The 20,937-nt window shown below is 37.9% G+C and overlaps 1 protein-coding gene across 1 annotated transcript in view; it reads left to right on the forward strand.

The window, feature by feature from the left end:
• The window catches only part of NXPH1 (neurexophilin 1), a 313,049-nt gene extending 292,786 nt beyond the window's left edge, over positions 1–20,263 (forward strand). Inside the window, exon 3 of the mRNA XM_009452654.5 lies at positions 18,310–20,263. Coding sequence (XP_009450929.1) covers positions 18,310–19,071 — 762 coding nt within the window. The 3' untranslated portion in view covers positions 19,072–20,263. The remainder of the gene's footprint in view (positions 1–18,309) is intronic.
• The last annotated feature ends 674 nt before the right edge of the window (positions 20,264–20,937 follow it).

Here is a 20,937-nt window from a genome sequence, read left to right on the forward strand (position 1 = left end):
TCTCCTTGTTAGTGGTGAATCAGTGAGTGGTGAGGAAATGTGAAGGCCTAGGATACAACTATGTACTATTGTAGACTTTCTAAGGACTATACCCTTGGGCTTCATGAAATTTATAATTTTTAAAATTTTTAAAAAAATTTTACTTTACGTTCTGGGATAAATATGCAGAGCATGCAGATTTGTTACATAGTTATACATGTGCCATGGTGGTTTGCTGTACGCATCAACCCATCATCTACCTTAAGTATTTCTCCTAATGCTATCCCTCCCCTAGCCCCCTACTACCTGACAGGCCCCCCGTGTGTAATGTTCCCCTCCCTGTGTCCATGTGTTCTCATTGTTCAACTCCCACTTATGAGTGAGAACACGTGGTGTTTTGTTTTCTGTTCCTGTGTTAGTTTGCTGAGAATGATGGTTTCCAGCTTCATCCATGTCCCTGCAAAGGACATGAACTCATCCTTTTTTATAGCTGCATAGTATTCCATGGTGTATATGTGTCACATTTTCTTTATCCAGTCTATCATTGATGGGCATTTCTGTTGGTTCCAAGTGTTTGCTATTGTGAATAGTGCTGCAATAAACATATGCATGCATGTGTCTTTATAGTAGGATGATTTATACTCCTTTGGATATATATACCCAGTAATGGGATGGCTGGGTCAAATTGTATTTCTGGTTCTAGATCCTTGAGGAATCGCCACACTGTCTTCCTCAATGGTTGAGCTAATTTACCCTCCCACCAACACTGTAAAAGCGTTTCTATTTCTCCACATCTTCTCTAGCATCTGTTGTTTCCTGACTTTTTAATGATCACCATTCTAACTGGCATGAGATAGTATCTCATTGTGGTTTTTAATTTGCATTTCTCTAATGACCAGTGATGAGCTTTTTTTAAATATGTTTTTTGGCCACATAAATGTCTTCTTTCGAGAAGTATCTGTTCATATCCTTTGCCCACTTTTTGATGGGGTTATTTTTTTCTTGTAAATTTGTTTAAGTTATTTGTAGATTCTGGATATTAGTCCTTTGTCAGATGGATAGATTGCAAAAATTTTCTCCCATTCTGTAGGTTGTCTGTTCACTCTGATGATAGTTTCGTTTGCTGTGCAGAAACTCTTTAGTTTAATTAGGTCCCATTTGTCAATTTTGGCTTTTGTTGCCATTGCTTTTAGTGCTTTAGTCATGAAGGCTTTGCCATGCCTATGTCCTGAATGGTATTGCCTAAGTATTCTAGGGTTTTTATGGTTTTAGATCTTATGTTTAAGTCTTTAATCCATACTGAGTTAATTTTTGTATAAGGTGTAAGGAAGGGGTCCAGTTTCTGTTTTCTGCATATGGCTAGCCAGTTTTCCCAACACCATTTATTAAATAGAAAATCCTTTCCCCGTTGCTTGTTTTTGTCAGGTTTGTCAAAGATCAGATGGTTGTAGATGTGTGGCATTATTTCTCAGGCCTCTGTTATGTTCCATTGGTTTATATAACTGTATTGGTACCACTACCATGCTGTTTTGGATACTGTATCCTTGTAGTATAGCTTGAAGTCAGGTAGCGTGATGCCTCCAGCTTTGTTCTTTTTGCTTAGGATTGTCTTGGCTATACAGGCTCTTTTTTGGTTCTATATGAAATTCAATGTAGTTTTTTCTAATTCTGCAAAGAAAGTCAATGGTAGCTTGATGGGGATAGCATTGAATCTATAAATTACTTTGGGCAGTATGGCCATTTTCACAATATTGATTCTTCCTATCCATGAGCATGGAATGTTTTTTCCATTTATTTTGTCCTCTCTTATTTCCTTGAGCAGTGATTTGTTATGATTTCCGTTCTTTTGTATTTGCTGAGGAATGTTTTACTTTCAATTATGTGGTCAATTTTAGAATAAGTGTGATGTGGTGCTAAGAAGAATGTATATTCTGTTGATTTGGGGTGGAGAGTTCTGTAAATGCCTCTTAGGTCCTCTTGGTCCAGAGCTGAGTTCAAGTCCTGAACAGCCTTGTTAATTTTCTGTCTCATTGATCTGTCTAATATTGACCGTGAGGTATTAAAGTCTCCCACTTTTGTGTGGAAGTCTAAGTCTCTTTGTAGTTCTCCTTGAAGAGGTCCTTCATATCCCTTGTAAGTTGTATTCCTAGGTATTTTGTTCTCTTTATTGCAATTGTGAATGGGAGTTCACTCATGATTTGGCTCTCTGTCTGTTATTGGAGTATTAAAATGCTTGTGATTTTTGCACATTGATTTTGTATCGTGATACTTTGCTGAAGTTGCTTATCAGCTTAAGGAGATTTTGGGCTGAGACCATGGGGTTTTCTAAATATAAAATCATGTCATCTGCAAACAGGGACAATTTGACTTCCTCTCTTCCTATTTGAATTTCCTTTATTTCTTTCTCTTGCCTAATTGCCCTGGCCAGAACTTCCAATACTATGTTGAATAGGAGTGGTGAGTGAGGTCATCCTTGTCTTGTGCTAGTTTTCAAAGGGAGTGCTTCTAGCTTGTGCCCATTCAGTATGACATTGGCTGTGGGTTTGTCATAAATAGCTCTTAGTATTTTAAGATATGTTCCATCAATACCTAGTTTATTGAGAGTTTCTAGCATGAAGGGGTGTTGAGTTTTATTGAAGGCCTTGAGCAGGTATTGAGATAATCATGTGGTTTTTGTCATTGGTTATGTTTATGTACTGTATTATGTTTACTGATTTGTGTATGTTGAACCAGCCTTGCGTCCCAGGGATGAAGCCGACTTGATCATGGTGGATAAGCTTTTGGATGTGCTGCTGCATTTGGTTTGCCAGGATTTTATTGAGGATTTTCGCATTGATGTTCATCAGGGATATTGGCCTGAAATTTTCATTTTTTGTTGTGTCTCTGCCAGGTTTTGGTACCAGGATGATGCTGGCCTCATAAAATAAGTTAGGGAGGACTTCCTCTTTTTCTGTTGTTTGGAATCATTTCAGAAGGAATGGTACCAGCTTCTCTTTGTACCTCAGTAGAATGCTACTGTGGATTCATCTGGTTCTGGGCTTTTTTTGGTTGGTAGGCTGTTAATTACTGCCTCAATTTCAGAACTCGTTATTGGTCTATTCAGGGATTCAATTTCTTCTTTGTTTAGTCTTGGGAGGGTGTATGTGTCCAGGAATTTATCCATTTTTTCTAGATCTTCTAGTTTATTTGCATAGAGTTGTTTATAGTATTCTCTAATAGTAGTTTGTATTTCTATGGGATCAGTGGTGATATCTCCTTTATCATTTTTATTGTGCCTATTTGATTCTTCTCTTTTATTCTTTATTTGTCTTCCTAGCCATGTATTTTGTTAATCTTTTCAAAAAAACAACTCCTGCATTCATTGATTTTTAGAAGCATTTTTTGTGTCTCTATCTCCTTCAGTTCTGCTCTGATCTTAGTTATTTCTTGTCTTCTGCTAGCTTTTGAATTTGTTTGCTCTTGCTTCTCTAGTTTGTTTAATTGTGATGTCAGGGTGTTGATTTTAGATCTTTCCTCCTTTCTCCTGTGGGCATTTAGTGCTATAAATTTCCCTCTAAACACTGCTTTAGCTGTATCCCAGAGATTCTGGTATGTTGTGTCTTTGTTCTCGCTGGTTTCAAAGAACTTATTTATTTCGGCCTTAATTTCATTATTTACCCAGTAGTCATTCAGGAGCAGGTTGTTCAGTTTCCAGGTAGTTGTGCAGTTTTGAATGAGTTTCTTAATCTTGAGTTCTAATTTGATGGCACTGTGGCCTGAGAGACTGTTTGTTATGATTTCTGTTATTTTGCATTTGCTCAGGAGTGTTTTACTTTCAATTTGTAGTCAATTTTAGAATAAGTGTGATGTGGTGCTGAGAAGAATGTATATTCTGTTGATTTGGGATGGAGAGTTCTGTAAATGCCTATTAGGTCCTCTTGGTCCATAGCTGAGTTCAAGTCCTGAATATCCTTGTTAATTTTCTGTCTCATTGATCTGTCTAATATTGACAGTGGGGTGTTAAAGTCTCCCACATTTGTGTGACAGTCTAAGTCTCTTTTTAGGTGTCTAAAAATTTGCTTTATGAATATGGGTACTCCTATATTGGGTGCATATATATTTAGGATATTTAGCTCTGCTTGTTACATTGATCCCTTTACCATTATGTCATGCCTTTCTTTGTCTTTTTTGGTCTTTATTGGTTTAATGTCTGTTTTCTCAGAGACTAGGATTGCAACCCCTACCTTTTTTTTTTTTTTTTTTTTTGCTTTCCATTTGCTTGGTAAATATTCCTCTATCTCTTTATTTTGAGCGTACGTGTGTGTTTGCATGTCAGATGGGTCTCCTGAATACAGCAGATCAATGAGTCTTAACTCTATCCAATTTGCCAGTGTGTGTCTTTTAATTGGGGCATTTAGCCCTTTTATATTTAAAGTTAATATTGTTGTGTGCAAATTTGATCGTGTCAGTATGATGCTAGCTGGTTATTTTGCCTGTTGCTTGATGCAGTTTCTTCATAGTGTTGATGGTCTTTACAGTATGGTATGTTTTTGCAATGGCTGGTACTGGTTTTTCCTTTGTATATTTAGTGCTTCCTTCAGGAGCTCTCATAAGGCAGGCCTGGTGGTGACAAAATATCTCAGCATTTGCTTGTCTGTAAAGGATTTTTATTTCTTCTTCACTTATGAAGCTTAGTTTGGCTGGATATGAAATCCTGGGTTGAAAATTCTTTTGTTTAAGAATGTTAAATATTGGCCCCCAGTCTCTTGTGACTTGTAGGGTTTCTGCAGAGAGATCCACTGTTAGTCTGATGGGCTTCCCTTTGTGGGTAACCTGACCTTTCTCTCTGGCTGCCCTTAACATTTTTTCCTTCATTTCAACCTTGGTGAATCTGACAATTATGTGTCTTGGGATGGCTCTTCTTGAGGAGTGTCTTTGTGGCATTCTCTGTATTTTGTGGATTTGGATGTTGACCTGTCTTGCTAGGTTGGGGAAGTTCTCCTGGATAATATCCTGAAGAGTGTTTTCCAACTTGTTTCCATTCTCCCTGTCACTTTCAGGTACACCAATCAAAGGTAGGTTTGTTTTTTTCACGTGTTCACATATTTCTTGGAGGCTTTGTTCATTCCTTTTCATTCTTTTTTTCTCTAATCTTGTCTTCACACTTTATTTCATTAAGTTGATCTTCAATCTCTGATATCCTTTCTTCCACTTGATAGATTCAGCTACTGATACTCGTGTATGTTTCATGAAGTTCTCGTGCTGTGTTTTTCAGCTCCATCAGGTCATTTATGTTCTTCTCTAAATTGGTTATTCTAGTTAGCAATTCATCCAACCTTTTTTCAAGGTTCTTAGCTTCCTTGCATTGGGTTAGGACATGCTCCTTTAGCTTGGGGGAGTTTACTATTACCAGCCTTCTGAAGCCTACTTCTGTCCGTTCGTCAAACTCATTCTCCGTCCAGTTTTGTTCCCTTGCTGGTGAGGAGTTGTCATCATTTGGAGGAGAAGAGGCATTCTGGATTTGGAATTTCAGTCTTTTGCACTGGTTTTTCCTCATCTTTATCTACCTTTGGTCTTTGATGTTGGTGATCTTTGGATGGGGTTTCTGTGTGGATGTCCTTTTTGTTGAGGTTGATGCTATTCCTTTCTATTAGTTTTCCTTCTAACAGTTAGGACCCTCTGCTGCAGGTCTGTTGGAGTTTGCTGGAGGTCCACTCCAGACACTGTTTGGCTGGGTATCACCAGAGGAGGCTGCAGAACAGCAAAGGTTGCTGCCTGTTCCTTCCTCTGGAAGCTTTGTCCCAGAGGGACACCTGCCAGATACCAGCTGGAGCTCTCCTATATGAGGTGTCTGTCGACCCCTGCTTGGGGGTATCTCCCAGTCAGGAGGCACGGGAGTGAGGGACCCACTTGAGGAGGCAGTCTGTCCCTTAGCAGAGCTCAAGTGCTATGCTGGGAGATCAGCTGCTCTCTTCAGAGTCAGCAGGCAGGAACATTTAAGTCTGCCGAAGCTGTGCCCACAGCTACCACTTCCCCCAGGTGCTCTGTCTCAGGAAGATGGGAGTTTTATCTATAAGCCCCTGACTGGGGCTGCTGCCTTTCTTTCAGAGATGCCCTGACCAGGGAGAAGGAATCTAGAGAGGCACATTGGCCACAGTAGGTTTGCTGAGCTGTGGTGGGCTTCACCCAATCCGAACTTCCCCCAGCAGCTTTGTGAGGGGAAAATCGCCTACTCAAGCCTCAATAATTGTGGATGTTCCTCTCCCCACCAAGCTCAAGCATCCCAGGTCAACTTCAGACTGCTGTGCTGGCAGCAAGAATTTCAAGCCAGTGGATCTTAGCTTGCTGGGCTCCTTGGGGGTGGGATCCACTGAGCAAGACCACTTGGCTCCCTGGTTTCATCCCCCTTTCCAAGGGAGTGAACGGTTTCGTCTCACTGGAGTTCCAGGCGCCAGTGGGGTTAAAAAAAAAAAAAAAACCCTGCAGCTAGCTCTTTGTCTGCCCAAATGGCCACCCAGTTCTTTGCTTGAAACTCAGGGCCCTGGTGGTGTAGGCACCCGAGGGAATCTCCTGGTCTGTGGGTTGTGAAGACTATGGGAAAAGTGTAGTATCTGGGCCAGAATGCACCGTCCTTCAAGGCACATTCTCTCACAGCTTCCTTTGGCTAGAGGAGGGAGTTCCCTGACCCCTTGTGCTTCCTGGGTGAGGCAACACCCCACCCTGCTTCTGATTGCCTTCCATGGGCTGCACGCACTGTCTAACCATTCCCGGTGAGATGAGCTGTGTACCTCAGCTGGAAATGCAGAAGTCACCTGCCTTTTGCATTGATCTTGCTGGGAGCTGCAGACTGGAGCTGTTCCTATTTGGTCATCTTGCCAGTCACCTATTTTCCTCTTTTTTCTTTCTTTAAAATAACCTTAGCATACTGTACCTTTTTTCTTTATAAACTTTTAATTTTTTAAAACTTTTGATTATTGTGTAATAACACTTAGGTTAAAACACAAACACACTATAAAGCTGTACAAAATATTTTCTTTGTTTCCATCCTTATTCTATAAACTTTTTCTATTTTTTAAATTTTTATATCTTTTGCTTTTTAAACATTTTTAAAAATGAAGACACAAGCACACATATTAGCCTAGGCCTACACAGGGTCAGCATCATCAAGACATTATTAGGTGATAGGAATTTTTCAGCTCCATTATAATCTCCTGGGACCACCATTGTATATGCAGTCCATCTTTGTCTGAACATCAATAGGCAGTGTGTGACTGTACCTCTAAAGATGACCACAGAGTTGTCAGAATTATGCTAATTCCCACTTCAGTTTGTTTGGATTATTTGAGCTGATGTAATGTTTCCAGTCAGAAGACAAGAATAGAATAGCAGTGCACATTCTGAAAGCCTTATTTTCCTTTCTCCTTCAGGGTTTCATAACCTAACTTGGCATAATAGGTCTCATGTGTTGTGCTCAAACTGCATATAACGCTATATTTATGCCTTATATTTGTAGCCCCTATATTTATACCTTAGTATAAAAGAAATGAAGGAAATAAGTGCATATCCTCTTCTCTGATTTTTACCCAGAATTACATAGATAGCTTCCCATTGTTTGGGTGGCAAGAAGAATAAATACAGGCATGTATTTATCCCCATGACATGCACTACATACAAATTTTTTAGTTTTTTCTCCACAAAAACCCAATGAGTTAGGTAGTATCTAAATTTTTTAAATGGATAAAATGTGGCTCTAAGAGATAGACAATGATGAAGTAGCAGGATTTGCATTTAGACTATGATCTCTGACTGCAAAGCCCATTCTCTTAGTTCCTATGTAATACAGGCTCCTGGAGCCTACTGGGTTAAGAGAGAGCCATGAAGCTCCTTTTCTGCTTTTCCATTGTTAATGCAGCTCTGTGGTACGTGAAGCACTGCTTTGCATGAAGGAAATGATGTACCTTTTTTGTTGCTTGTTTTTTGCTTTTGTTTTTTTTCCTTTAAATTTATTTATTTATTCCCAGCTTTACTGATATGTAATTGACCAATAAAAATGGTATATACTCAAGGCTTATAATGTGATGTTTTGATTTATGTATACACTGTGAAATGATTACCACAACCAAGCTAATTAAAATATCCATTACCTCACATAGTTACCATTTTTTGTGTGTGTATGTAGTGAGAACTCTCCTACTCTCTTAGCAAATTTCAAGTATAGAATACATTGTTAATAACTGTAGTCACCATGTTGTACATTAGAACTCCAGAACTTATTCATCACATAATCAAATGTTTGTATCCTTTAACAAACATCTTTCAATTTCCCCCATTCCCCAGCCTCTGGTAAATACCAGTCTACTTCCTGTTTCTGAGTTCCACTTATTTGGATTCCACATACAAGTGAGATCATGCAGTATTTGTTTCTGTCTAGCTTATTTTACTTAGCACAATGTCCTCTAGGTTCATCCATGCTGCTACAAATGACAGGATTTCCTTCTTTCGTAATAATTTTCTCATCCATTATGCATATTTCTCATTAATTATATAGCTCATATCTTCTTTTTCCATTCATCCCTTGACGGACACTTAGGTCTATATCCTGGCAATTGTGAATAATGCTGCAATGAAGATAAAATGCAGATTTTTTTTGAGACCCTGATTTCATTTTCTTTGGATATAAACCCAGAAGTGGGATTGCTGGATCAAATGGTAGTTCTATTTGTAGTTGTATTTTTTTGAGGAATCTCCATATTGTTTTCCATAATCTCTCTACCAAGTTATAATCCCATCCACAGTGTACAACTGTTCCCTTTCTCCACATCGTGATCAGCACTGATTATTGTTTGACCTTTTCATAATAGTTATGCTGACAGGTGTGAAGTGATATATCACTGTTGTTTTGATTTACAGGAAGGAATGTATTTTTGATGTATTAAAACACTACTTTCCTCTGGCTTATGTAAAATGCAGGTACTTTGGGTATTATCAATAAAATACAGGCTCTAAATTTGTAAGAAAGGAATCTCTGAGTGCCATGTGTCCCCCTAAAATATTGATTGTGAATCAAATAACATTCACTATTAAAATAGATGTAGCTAAGAATATGAACAATACAGGTAATTTATTAAGTGCTTACTCTATGCTAGGCACTCCTTTTGCCAAGATACACATGGCATAAAATAGAAAGAACATCTTTCAAATATTCTTAAGACTATAGTCTTGGGAAACTAAACCCTGGAGATAATTGTATGAAAAAGAGTCTAACACATCTTTAAATAGCTGCCTACCTTTCTCTAAACTAGTTAAGAAAGGGTCTAGTGAAAACATGGGCACCACGTAATCTACCTTGTAAGATTCAGAGTGCCTGAGATAGAATTCTAAATTTCTTTGCAGAGAGATAAAGCAAAAGAAATTAAAAGATGAAGGAATACTATATCCATGTAAGTCTATGGCCAGTAAAGACACTTTTGGGTATGGACAACTCATTTTATCCTATATGAACTTCTTTTAAAGTAATCATACAAATATATACACCCAGAAAAAATGAAAATGCAATGAGAGAGGGGAGTGGGATATCTGAAAAAGCAATGAGCAAAGAAAACAATGGAATTGAGGCTAAAATAGTAACTATGTAACCTGGCTATAAAACAATGTAATAATTAAGGATCTATCACACAAAACGTATATAAAATGTAAAAATACGGTATATTCATAATATAGAATTCTAACTGTACTTAAGTTTAAAATAAAGGTGATGTGCATTGTAGAATGTTTAGTTAATAAAATACAGGTGATATATCTGAATATACTAGCTGAGATGTGTCTCTAAGATATTTTGTTAATTGGAAAATATATAATGTAATTTATAAAATAGACACCATGTATGTAAGATATTTATATATGAAAAAGAAAATACTTAGGAACAATATATACCAAAATTTGAACAGGTTTTATCTTTGGTGGGGGTGGGATTGCAAGGAAGCAGGGGTTGATGATGAAGAACATCTTTTACATTTTATTTTATTAATTTCCTATAACGTTTAATGTTTTAATAAGCATAAATTAATGTAAAATTTCATTATTAAAATGGCTTTTAAAAATAAAGGATATATCCTGTGGAATAGTGAGAAGTAGCTTACCAGCAGTGATCTTGGACAAGTGCTATTTGAGTTTCCATATCTCTTCAGTAAGCTGAAGACTTCGCTATTGACCTCAAAGTTACTGAGTGTGTGAGTGTGTGCGTGTGTGTGGTTTAAATGTAATACAATGCCATATGTAAAGTGCTAATTACAATGTCAGTGATATAGTGTGCCCTTAACCAATAGTAGTCAATATTATGCAACATATATTCAACGTAGGTAACCATAAACCACTAAAATGAAGTTGTAATCATAGAGCAATGTTTGTTTGTTGGTTACTTATTCACCAATGAGCAATGTTGCTTAAGCAATAGTTTTTTTTTTAAACATTTTTGTTTGTGTTCATACATTTGGTGAAATAAATATAAATTTTTCAAAGCAATCTTGAGATTATTTATGCTGAACAGTAATAGATCAACAGTAAAATATGCAGATTGGTAAAAGTTAAAAGACATCTCATTTCTCATTTATAAAAAGAGATATACAAATGTTTGGAGACACTTGTAGTTGAAGATTGTATATATAAAAGAGATATATACAAATGTTTGGAGACACTTCTAGTTGAATATTTTATATATAAGGAAGTAAACATTTTGTCACGTACGGCCAGAATAGTTGAAGTGGGAGTGAAGTCGAGAAGTGGTTTATTCCCCCAAAATGGTGTCTTTCAACAATATTTTAAAAGGTAACATATTGGCATTATGGCATTATTACTATAAACCTATTATGAGATGATATTAGAACGAGCAGTGTGTAATTATGCTCCTCAAACATGTATAGGAGGAGCTAGAGCAAAGTGTGGCAACTCTTTTTTTTTCTTTCTTTCTTTCTTTTTTTTGAGATGGAGTCTCGCTCTGTGGCCCAGGCTGGAGTGCAGTGGCGTGATCTCGGCTCACTGCAAGCTCCGCCTCCCGAGTTCATGCTGTTCTCCCGCCTCAGCCTCCCGAGTAGCTGGGACCACAGGCACCCACCACAGTGCCCGGCCAATTTTTTTGTATTTTCAGTAAAGACGGGGTTTCAGTGTGTTAGCCAGGATGGTCTCTACCTCCCGACCTCGTGATCCGCCCGCCTCGGCCTCCCAAAGTGATGGGATTACAGGCGTGAGCCACCGCGCCCTGCCAAAGTGTGGCAACTCTTCATGCGCTCACACTTCCACCATCCAATGGTGGTTTTTTCTCTCTAGCCCCAAACTCAGTTTCTGTCCTAGGTATGCTCCTTTGATGTTAGATCTAAGTTTGGTCTTTGTTTAATGTTGAAGAAAATGACCCTAGTCTATGCCCCTATTTTTATATAGTCTCAAAAGAATCATATATTTAAAAATGCATACACTTATGTTAAGAATCTTTATGTCTCAATGTTTCTGAAACAATGAGACACATAAAATTTGTGGAAATGGTATCATTGAACTAGAGAGCCAGCTCCTTTGGTAATGGGCATTGGCCACTTTTGACATGGAAAATTATCCTCAGGAAGTATATTTGGTGTTTTCATTGTAATATTATAGAAAATAGTTATAGAAAAAGGTTCATATGCTTTGGTTTTTTGTTTGTTTGTTTGTTTTTTGGTAATCATCTTTATGCCATAGTCCTTACCACTTCTGATGATCAACCTGGCTCCTCTTCTGCCTGTCCTCAAAGTGCTAACATTTTTAAAGATATTCTTAGCATACTTCTTTATTACCACACGTTACTTGCACAATACCATCTACTCATACTACAAAATCAACATTACCATCCCTCTCATGTCTCCAGACCTTCAGATCCTTGTTCCCAGTTTCCTAGTGGATGGCATCACCAGAATGACTTCCCACAGGCGCTTAAACTCCCAATATTTCTATGAGATTTCATTTTATTTTCCAGCCAACTTGTTACCACTGTTTTCCTTACAGATGCAAGCAAACTTTCTCAACCTTTTCATGTTTCTATTTAGCCAAGAATCATCAAGCTGAGTTAATCCTACGTCTGAATTATCTCTTAGATCCATCATTTCTTCCTCTTTTTCTCTGCTACTGTTTTGGTTCAGGTTCACTTCTTTTTCAAATGAAATATTGCAATTAGTTATTTAACTAGTCTCCCTTCCTTCAAGGTCTCTATTAAACCACCCTTTAATATCTACTCAGCGATTTTTCTAGAGCCAGGATGACCTACTTAAAAAGAAAACAAAATGAAATGTAGTGACTCCCTTTTTCCTGTAAGATTAAGTTTAAATGCCTTAGCAGCACCTTTACGATTTGGCTGTAGCCTGCCTTCTGCAGGTTTTTGGCAAGCTCTTCTATTTCTCCTCTAAAGTAATGCTCCCTGGCATTCAGCAGTAAGAAGCTATTTTCTTTTTTTCCCCTTTCTTTATTGACAAGTGAAAATTGTGTATAATTATGGTGTACAGTATAAGGCTATGAGATATGTATACATTGTGGAATGGCTAAATCAAGCTATTTACCATATGCATTATCTCACATACTTGTTTTTTGTGTATGGTGAGAATGCTTAAAATCTACTCTCTTAGCATGGTCTCACTTAAATGCGGAGTGTAAAAAAAGTTGAACTCATAAAAACAGAGTAAAATGGTGGATACCTGGGGGGTGGGGGTGGGTGGAGTAGAGAGATGTTTGTCTATGAATATAAAATTTTAGTTAGAGAATAATAAATTTGTTTTTTCATTCTTACATTTGACACGTCCTTTCTCTGCTCTGTGCTTTGGCACTGTCTGCCCCGAAACAGAGTCTTGCTCTGTCGCCAGGCTGGAGTGCAGTGGTGCGATCTTGGCTCACTGCAACCTCCGTTTCCCTGATTCAAGCAATTCTCCTGCCTCTGCCTCCCTAGTTGCTGGGACTACAGGCGGGTGCCACCACACCCAGCTAATTTTTTTTTTTTTTGTATTTTTAGTAGAGACAGGGTGTCACCATGTTGGCCAGGATGATCTGATCTCTTGACCTCGTTATCCTCCTGCCTTGGCCTCCCAAAGTGCTAGGATTTCAGGCGAGAGCTACTGTCCCCGGCCCTGTTCTTTATTCTTGGAAGAACTCCTCTGGCCCATGCACTAGCTGTTAAACTACCAAGCCTCTTTTATCTACCACATCTAAGGATCATCTCTTCTGTTATACCTTCTCTACCTTTCAACTTTGACTATGATTGCTGGAATGTTACACATAGTGCTGGTTGCATCACACTGTGATGGCTTAATTGATGCCTCCAGTAGACTGTGAACTTCTCCAGAGCCAGGACCATGTGCCATTGATGTTTGCATTTCTTTATTCCACTCAATATTCTTGTAGTCTCACTATACAGCTATTTTGTTCATAAGACAAAAGAAATTGGAGTTGTTAGTCTTGAACAGCTCTGGGGACTTTGCTAAGGAACCTTCCTGTTTTTTCCAGATTTATATTCTCTTTTAGACATTGCCCTACTCCCTTCCTAAGTAAAAAGCAAGGACTGAGGGAATAAGAATATTTAAGACAGTGTTAATGATGATTACAGCTGAAACCTGCTTTGATTCTTTACCCACACTGAGATGTTCCAGAGAGGCTTCCTGACTGTCAGCACCACTTGAAGCCTTTCCCATTATATCACTGAAGGCAAATAATTCATTGCATTTGGAAGCTAAGCTGTTTAATAGCTAAAATTATGCTCATCCTTTGTTAACTTGAGTTCAACCACTTACTTTATTTGCCATATATTTAGGTAGTCACAGCAGCACTTTCAAAAATATATGCTTGCTTTCTTTCCTTTTCAACATTTCAATTCATGTTACATTGTTTGGAGTTCAATATATATTGATGCTATCCTTAATATAAATTTTAAAAATTATTTTATTATGGTATGAGCACTTAATGTGAGTTCCACCCTCTTAACAAATTTTTAAACTGTAAAATACAATATTGGCTATAAGTACAAATGTTGTACAGCAGATCTCTGGAATTTATTTCAACCTGATTAACTAAAACTTTATGCTCATTTTCTCCCCATTTTCTTCTCCCCCCCCTTTCCCCCACAGCATGCTTTTTTTGAAATTGTTTGCTTTATGTTTGTGGTTATATTGAAGGGAGATTTTCTTTCAAGAATGGTTTATGCTCTTAAATCCGATTATAAATTAATAATTTACATAAAATATTATGTAGTGAGATTCAGAGGTAAAAATATCTGGTGATGACAACAGCTAAGACGACTATTGAACAGTGTTCCAGGTACTGTCCTTAGTAATTTGAATGGAGTGCCCTATTTAATCCTGACAACAGCCCTGTGAAGAAGATTGATATTATTCTTCTATTCCCTGGAAGAGAGAAACAGTGAAGCTTGAACAAGTTAAGTAACTTGCCCACATCACACAGCTGTTAAAGATCAGAACCTGGACTGGGATTCAGGCAGTCTGACTCCAGAGCGCACTCCCATAATTACTACAGCTGTGGATAACATAATTTAGAACTAAACAATTTTTATTCTACCTGAAAATCAGAGGTTTGTCTGTCAGAGGAGTCTTAGCAACTTTTTGAATAGATTGATTCTTCCTTCTTGAAACCATATTCACTACTTCCACAAGTTTTATTTCCCCCTATGCTACTGGTAAATTGAACTGCAAATCCCTCTTTTCTTCCTTCTTGAAACCATATTCACTACTTCCACAAGTTTTATTTCCCCCTATGCTACTGGTAAATTGAACTGCAAATCCCTCTTTTCCTCCTCCTTTGGGATAATTTTGTTACTGCTTCATTAGCCAGTGCATCATGAAAGCATCTCAATACAGCCCTTTGCTGATGCTGAGATATAAGCACTAAGCCACTACTAAATGCGTTCCTGTATTTATTCTTTTTGCCACACAAACAATGGGAAACTGTCTAGATAATTCCAGGCAAAAGCCAGAGAAGAGGATACACATGTATTTGTTTTATACTGAGGCATAGATGTAGGAACTGTGATAAGGGCAATGCTTATGTAACTAGGCAAGCGCAGATTCAGATGTTTAATCAATTAGATTTTATTCACACACACACACAGTCTCCCAAATCCAAAGGTATGTACTATTTTTACTGATTAATGTTAGTTTTAAATTTTACATTATAGCTACTTTGTGTTATAGAAAAATAGTATCTTTTGAAATGCAGTACCTTCAGAAAATGAGTGGGAAAGCTGTAGTTATTTTTATTAGTTTTATAACTATAATGAAAAATACTAACTCTGGAACTGCTAAGGATAATCCTTTTGATGTGAGAGTAAATATTTTTCCATAATGGAATGGCTTTATTGTCAGGATAGATTGGAAATGTATTGTTTTTTTCTTAAGAAAAGTTATATATTCCTATGCATAATCCTCCTCTCCCAAGGAATATTTTTCCTCTCAACTTTATCCTATTAGAAATTAATATTTAGTCCTTATTAAAAATTACTTGTGCTAAAGCAACCATTTTGCTGTTATTAGTCATTTCTACTGTTTGAATGTGGTCCATTTCTGCGATACTATTTTGGTATGAAGAAAATCTGTAAACAGGAAACAGTTTGGGTACATAGGGGAAAGGAGAGATACCAAAGCAAGGGTTGAGCAAAAGTGAAAGGGAAGTACTTACAACTCAAAAAAAGTTGGCAGCAAAGATAACCTTCTGTCAATTTCCTATATTTTCCCCAAGACCACTAATGGCCATCTGATAGCCCCATTTGACTCCACAGCAGGGTGTTTGCTTATTGTGGGGAGCAGACACTTTAAAAGGACTGACTGCATACACGAGGCTGGTCCGTGTTTCTCTTAGATGTGACCTTGCCCTGACAATAATCCAGAGACTGATTCTCCATTGGTCAGTGTTATCTATTCTTCCTTCATCTCTGCACACAATGGCCCTCTGCATCTTTCCATGAAGGCATTGCTATTGCCTTGGGGATCACAGCAGATGCAACTGTACTCGAGCTAGCAGCCTGAAAGAGTTCACAGTTTTTTTTGTTAGCCTACCCAAAGTTTCAGTTTTGGCTTTTCAGGGTGCTGTCATGGGATACAAACGCATGATGAAGTTGCGTTTTATCTCAGATGCAATGAATTTTCATGGAGACAAACTTGCACAGTTTTAAAGCTCAGCATTATTAGGAAGATTACAGCTTCAGCTGGTATTCTTTCTGTGGTGAGAACAGTCCAGCCACACTCATTTTATCTCAATTTGAACAGGCAAATAGGAGACTGCTTCTTGGCTTGAAAAGAAGGATTACAAGATCTAAGAGCTTTTGTTCTAGTTTAGATGACGAAGGTTCTCTGCATCCATGTCCCTGGGGGAGCCCATTTTTTTCCACATTCCAAGCACTTGGCTGTGTAATCCTGTGCAAAACTTCTCCCAGGCAAGTTCTCCATATGCATTATTTGGTTGCTTTCTCTAATTGTCCTCAAACATCAGCTTAGTATTCACAATAATAGCTACATTTATTGAGCCCTTTCCAAATGCTAGCCACTGTTCTAAAGGTTTTACCTGTTTAGCTCACTCAATCTTCACAAACTTATGAAGTAGCTATCATATTGCCTACATTTTACAGATTCAGGAAACAGAGGCAGAGGGAAGTTAACTAACCTGACCAGGGGCACACAGCTTGGCAGTGTCAGAGCTGGGAGGGAATTCCAGGGAGTCTGGCTCTAGAATTTATGGTCTTGCTCTCCAGGGATTGAGAGCGCATCCTTTCAGTAACAAGTGGTTGAGTAAAATGCTATTTTCAGGTCACATTTGTATCCTAACAAGAGTCCCACACAACTAAGTCTAGGGAAGTGTCCCTGGAACACAGCTATAATTCCTAATGGGCCTGAATTTTAAAAAGCTTTCCAGGAATGACCATTCATTTTAAGAACAGTTTGGAAGGAGACTGGAGGGTCCAATGAAGCTGCTGAGTGGTAATCAGGCTGGTATCTGAGACAAGACTCAGAACTGGTTCTCCAGGGGCATGGCAATGTAAGTTTATTGTGAAATGTGGCTTTTTAATGGGTAGCTGAGGACTCCATTCAACAGCCTTACCTTAAAACAGCAAGTCCGCATATTGAATGGTTTACTGGTCTTGGCTATTTTAGTTCCCGTGGGTCCTTAGTTCTGTTAGCTCCTGTCCTTGATTCTTCCATGTCAGGATAAGAAGTTACTGCTTTAACTACAGGCCAGTGTGGTCATTGTGGCCACTGGTTCTTCTGTATCTCTGTGCAGTTCGAAATACAATTCTTTCCTAAGAAATAATCTTGGGGTCCTAGGAGAACAGTGTCTGCACGTGACTCTCATAATCCACCCTGAAGTGACCTCTCAGTCATTGACCACATGTTGTTGGTTTCTCTAGAATTGACAATTACTTAAAGTCACGTTCCTAGATCACATGTTAAGCCCTGCAAGGTAAAAAATTATGTCTTATTCAATATATTCATTGCTTATTATAGGTTATAGTAAACATGTTATTTTGTTTTGACCAGTTAAAATACACCAGAGTCTCTTTGCAAAACTAACTTTTCTAATATGACTGTAATATGGATAACGAAATAGTCTAAAGGGTGTCAGTTGACATATGTCTGAGAATCACAGTTTATTTCATATTTATATATTTCTTCTAACAAAATGGGATACATGTGCAGAATATGCAGGTTTGTTACACAAGTATACATGTGCCATGGTGTTTTGCTGCACCTATTGACCCGTTCTCTAAGTTCCCTCCCCTCACCTCTCCACCCCTCAGCAGGCTCTGGTGTGTGCTGTTTGCCTCTCTGTGTCCAGAGAATCATACAGTTTTAAAGCTTAGGGTAATTTTGAAATAGAAAAAGAACATAATGATTTATAAAATCTGATTTCAAAAGTGTTTGAATTTTTGTGCTAAGAAGTAATTACTTTGGTTTATATTTGAATTTACTTTGCTTTATTCATGCTGGGTGGCCTTTTCTTCCATTAACCAATGGTTTTATATAATTTTTAGGTCATATTTAGTAGTTTTTCCACCCACATCTCCTTTCTTCCATTGTTATACAAAAATATAAGTGGTGTTTTATCACATATTAAAAAATATTGGCCAGATGCTGATGGTGCTTTTAAAATGTAATTATTTAATTCTGAGACTCTGGGAGAGGGGGCTTAGATCTCTGCTTTGGGTGGTCTTCTCAGATGCGGTGCTTTTAAAAAAAAAGTGTAATTATTTAATTCTGAGACTCAGAGAAGGCTTGGATCTATGCATTGGGTGTTATTCTCAGATGCAGAGATGTAAATGGCATTTTTCTGTTCTGTTTTCAGGTCACATGTGCCAACTTAACGAACGGTGGAAAGTCAGAACTTCTGAAATCAGGAAGCAGCAAATCCACACTAAAGCACATATGGACAGAAAGCAGCAAAGACTTGTCTATCAGCCGACTCCTGTCACAGACTTTTCGTGGCAAAGAGAATGATACAGATTTGGACCTGAGATATGACACCCCAGAACCTTATTCTGAGCAAGACCTCTGGGACTGGCTGAGGAACTCCACGGACCTTCAAGAGCCTCGGCCCAGGGCCAAGAGAAGGCCCATTGTTAAAACGGGCAAGTTTAAGAAAATGTTTGGATGGGGCGATTTTCATTCCAACATCAAAACAGTGAAGCTGAACCTGTTGATAACTGGGAAAATTGTAGATCATGGCAATGGGACATTTAGTGTTTATTTCAGGCATAATTCAACTGGTCAAGGGAATGTATCTGTCAGCTTGGTACCCCCTACAAAAATCGTGGAATTTGACTTGGCACAACAAACTGTGATTGATGCTAAAGATTCCAAGTCTTTTAATTGTCGCATTGAATATGAAAAGGTTGACAAGGCTACCAAGAACACACTCTGCAACTATGACCCTTCAAAAACCTGTTACCAGGAGCAAACCCAAAGTCATGTATCCTGGCTCTGCTCCAAGCCCTTTAAGGTGATCTGTATTTACATTTCCTTTTATAGTACAGATTATAAACTGGTACAGAAAGTGTGCCCTGACTACAACTACCACAGTGACACACCTTACTTTCCCTCGGGATGAAGGTGAACATGGGGGTGAGACTGAAGCCTGAGGAATTAAAGGTCATATGACAGGGCTGTTACCTCAAAGAAGAAGGTCACATCTGTTGCCTGGAATGTGTCTACACTGCTGCTCTTGTCAACTGGCTGCAAAATACACTAGTGGAAAACAATCTGATGTAATTTCTGCCCAGTCAGCTTCATCCCTCAGTATAATTGTAAATCATCACAGATTTTGAAGTCACACCTGAAGACATGCTCTCACATATAGAGGTACACAAACACACTGTCATGCACATTTCAGCTTGCATCTATCATGATTCCTGTTGAGAGGGCTTTCATTGTCTGACTCATAATGGTTCAGGATCAACTATCATCAAATGGAAGGATTAACTAAACAGAGAATGTTTCTAACAGTTGCTGTTATGGAAATCTCTTTTAAAGTCTTGAGTACATGCTAATCAATAATCTCCACTCTTGCATTCCTACTGCTTGGAGTAGCTGTACTGGTAAATACTACTGTAGGAGTATCTGCTTGTTAAAATGGAAAAATGTGTCTTTAGAGCTCAGTATTCTTTATTTTACAAACACAACAAAATGTAGTAACTTTTTTCCAGCATACAGTAGGCACATTCAAAGTGGTCCAAGATGGCTCTTTTTTCTTTGAAAGGGGCCTGTTCTCAGTAAAGATGAGCAAACATTTGGAATTTACATGTGGGCAGACATTGGGATAACAACTTTCATCACCAATCATTGGACTTTTGTGAAGTCGACACCAGCTAAGGCTGCTTAAAATAAGTTCTGATCATTATATAAGAAGGGAAATGCCTGGCAGACACCATGTAAGTTATAAGTGTCTGTCTTATCTTTACTACACATATTGTAACAAATTCAATATCCTAGTCTTCATTTGTATGAATGGTTTGTATTGTACATAGTTTAACCAAGTGTTATTTGAGCTGCTTATTAATATTAACTTGTACTTGTCTCTCTGCTTGTTATTGGTTAAGAAAAAAGGATATGAGGAATTCATTTTATCAATGTAGCTGTGAAGGCCATTAAAAAGACAAACTTAATGTACAGAGCATTTATTCAGATCAAGTATTGTTGAAAGCTATACATATACAACATTACAGTCTGTCTGTATTTAGATATTTTATTTCTGGACAAAATGAAATGTACATAAAAATAAAACACTTAAAGTTGAGTTTCAATATGTACTTGTGTAAGATGGTGATTTAAATGGTTCTGACAAGAAGAATGTGCTGGAATACAGTCCTGGCTTTGCATCTCATATCTCTAAATTTGTACAGAACTATCTAAACGGCTGTTAGTTGCCCAGTCAAAACAACTTAAGAGTTTCAATCTGAAGCCTGGGGAATTTGTGGCATACAGCATTGCATACATTTTTGGTTTGGTGTCATGCTAGTTATTCAAGAATACCAAAAATCAATGAACATCAGGAGATAATTGAGGTCTCCTAAATTAATTATATATAGTTGAATTATTTCCTGACCAGTCTTTATTTAGCAGAAGAACGGAAGTGAAAGCATTCTTTTTGCTTTAGAAGAGTCAAGATGCCTGAAGATTGTGGCTGAATTTTCCTGATTATACTGTAATGACTCAACTCAACTGAAGAAATTGTGATAACATTGGAGGGCTTCAATGCTCAATTTACCTATCGCAGATTGGATCAACTTTATATATATATATAGAGAGAGAGAGAGCGAGAGAGAGAGAGAGCATTGTTTATGGACATTATTTTAAAAAATAATTGCTGTACACAATCTCTCTCAGCAAAATAACCAGATGAATAGTTGCTGTACACAATCTCAGCAAAATAACCAGATGAAGAAATATGGGAGGTGACCAATTTTTAAAGCCATGA

Source organism: Pan troglodytes, chromosome 6 (assembly GCF_028858775.2).
Source record: "Pan troglodytes isolate AG18354 chromosome 6, NHGRI_mPanTro3-v2.0_pri, whole genome shotgun sequence".
Classification (NCBI taxonomy): Eukaryota; Metazoa; Chordata; class Mammalia; order Primates; family Hominidae; genus Pan; species Pan troglodytes.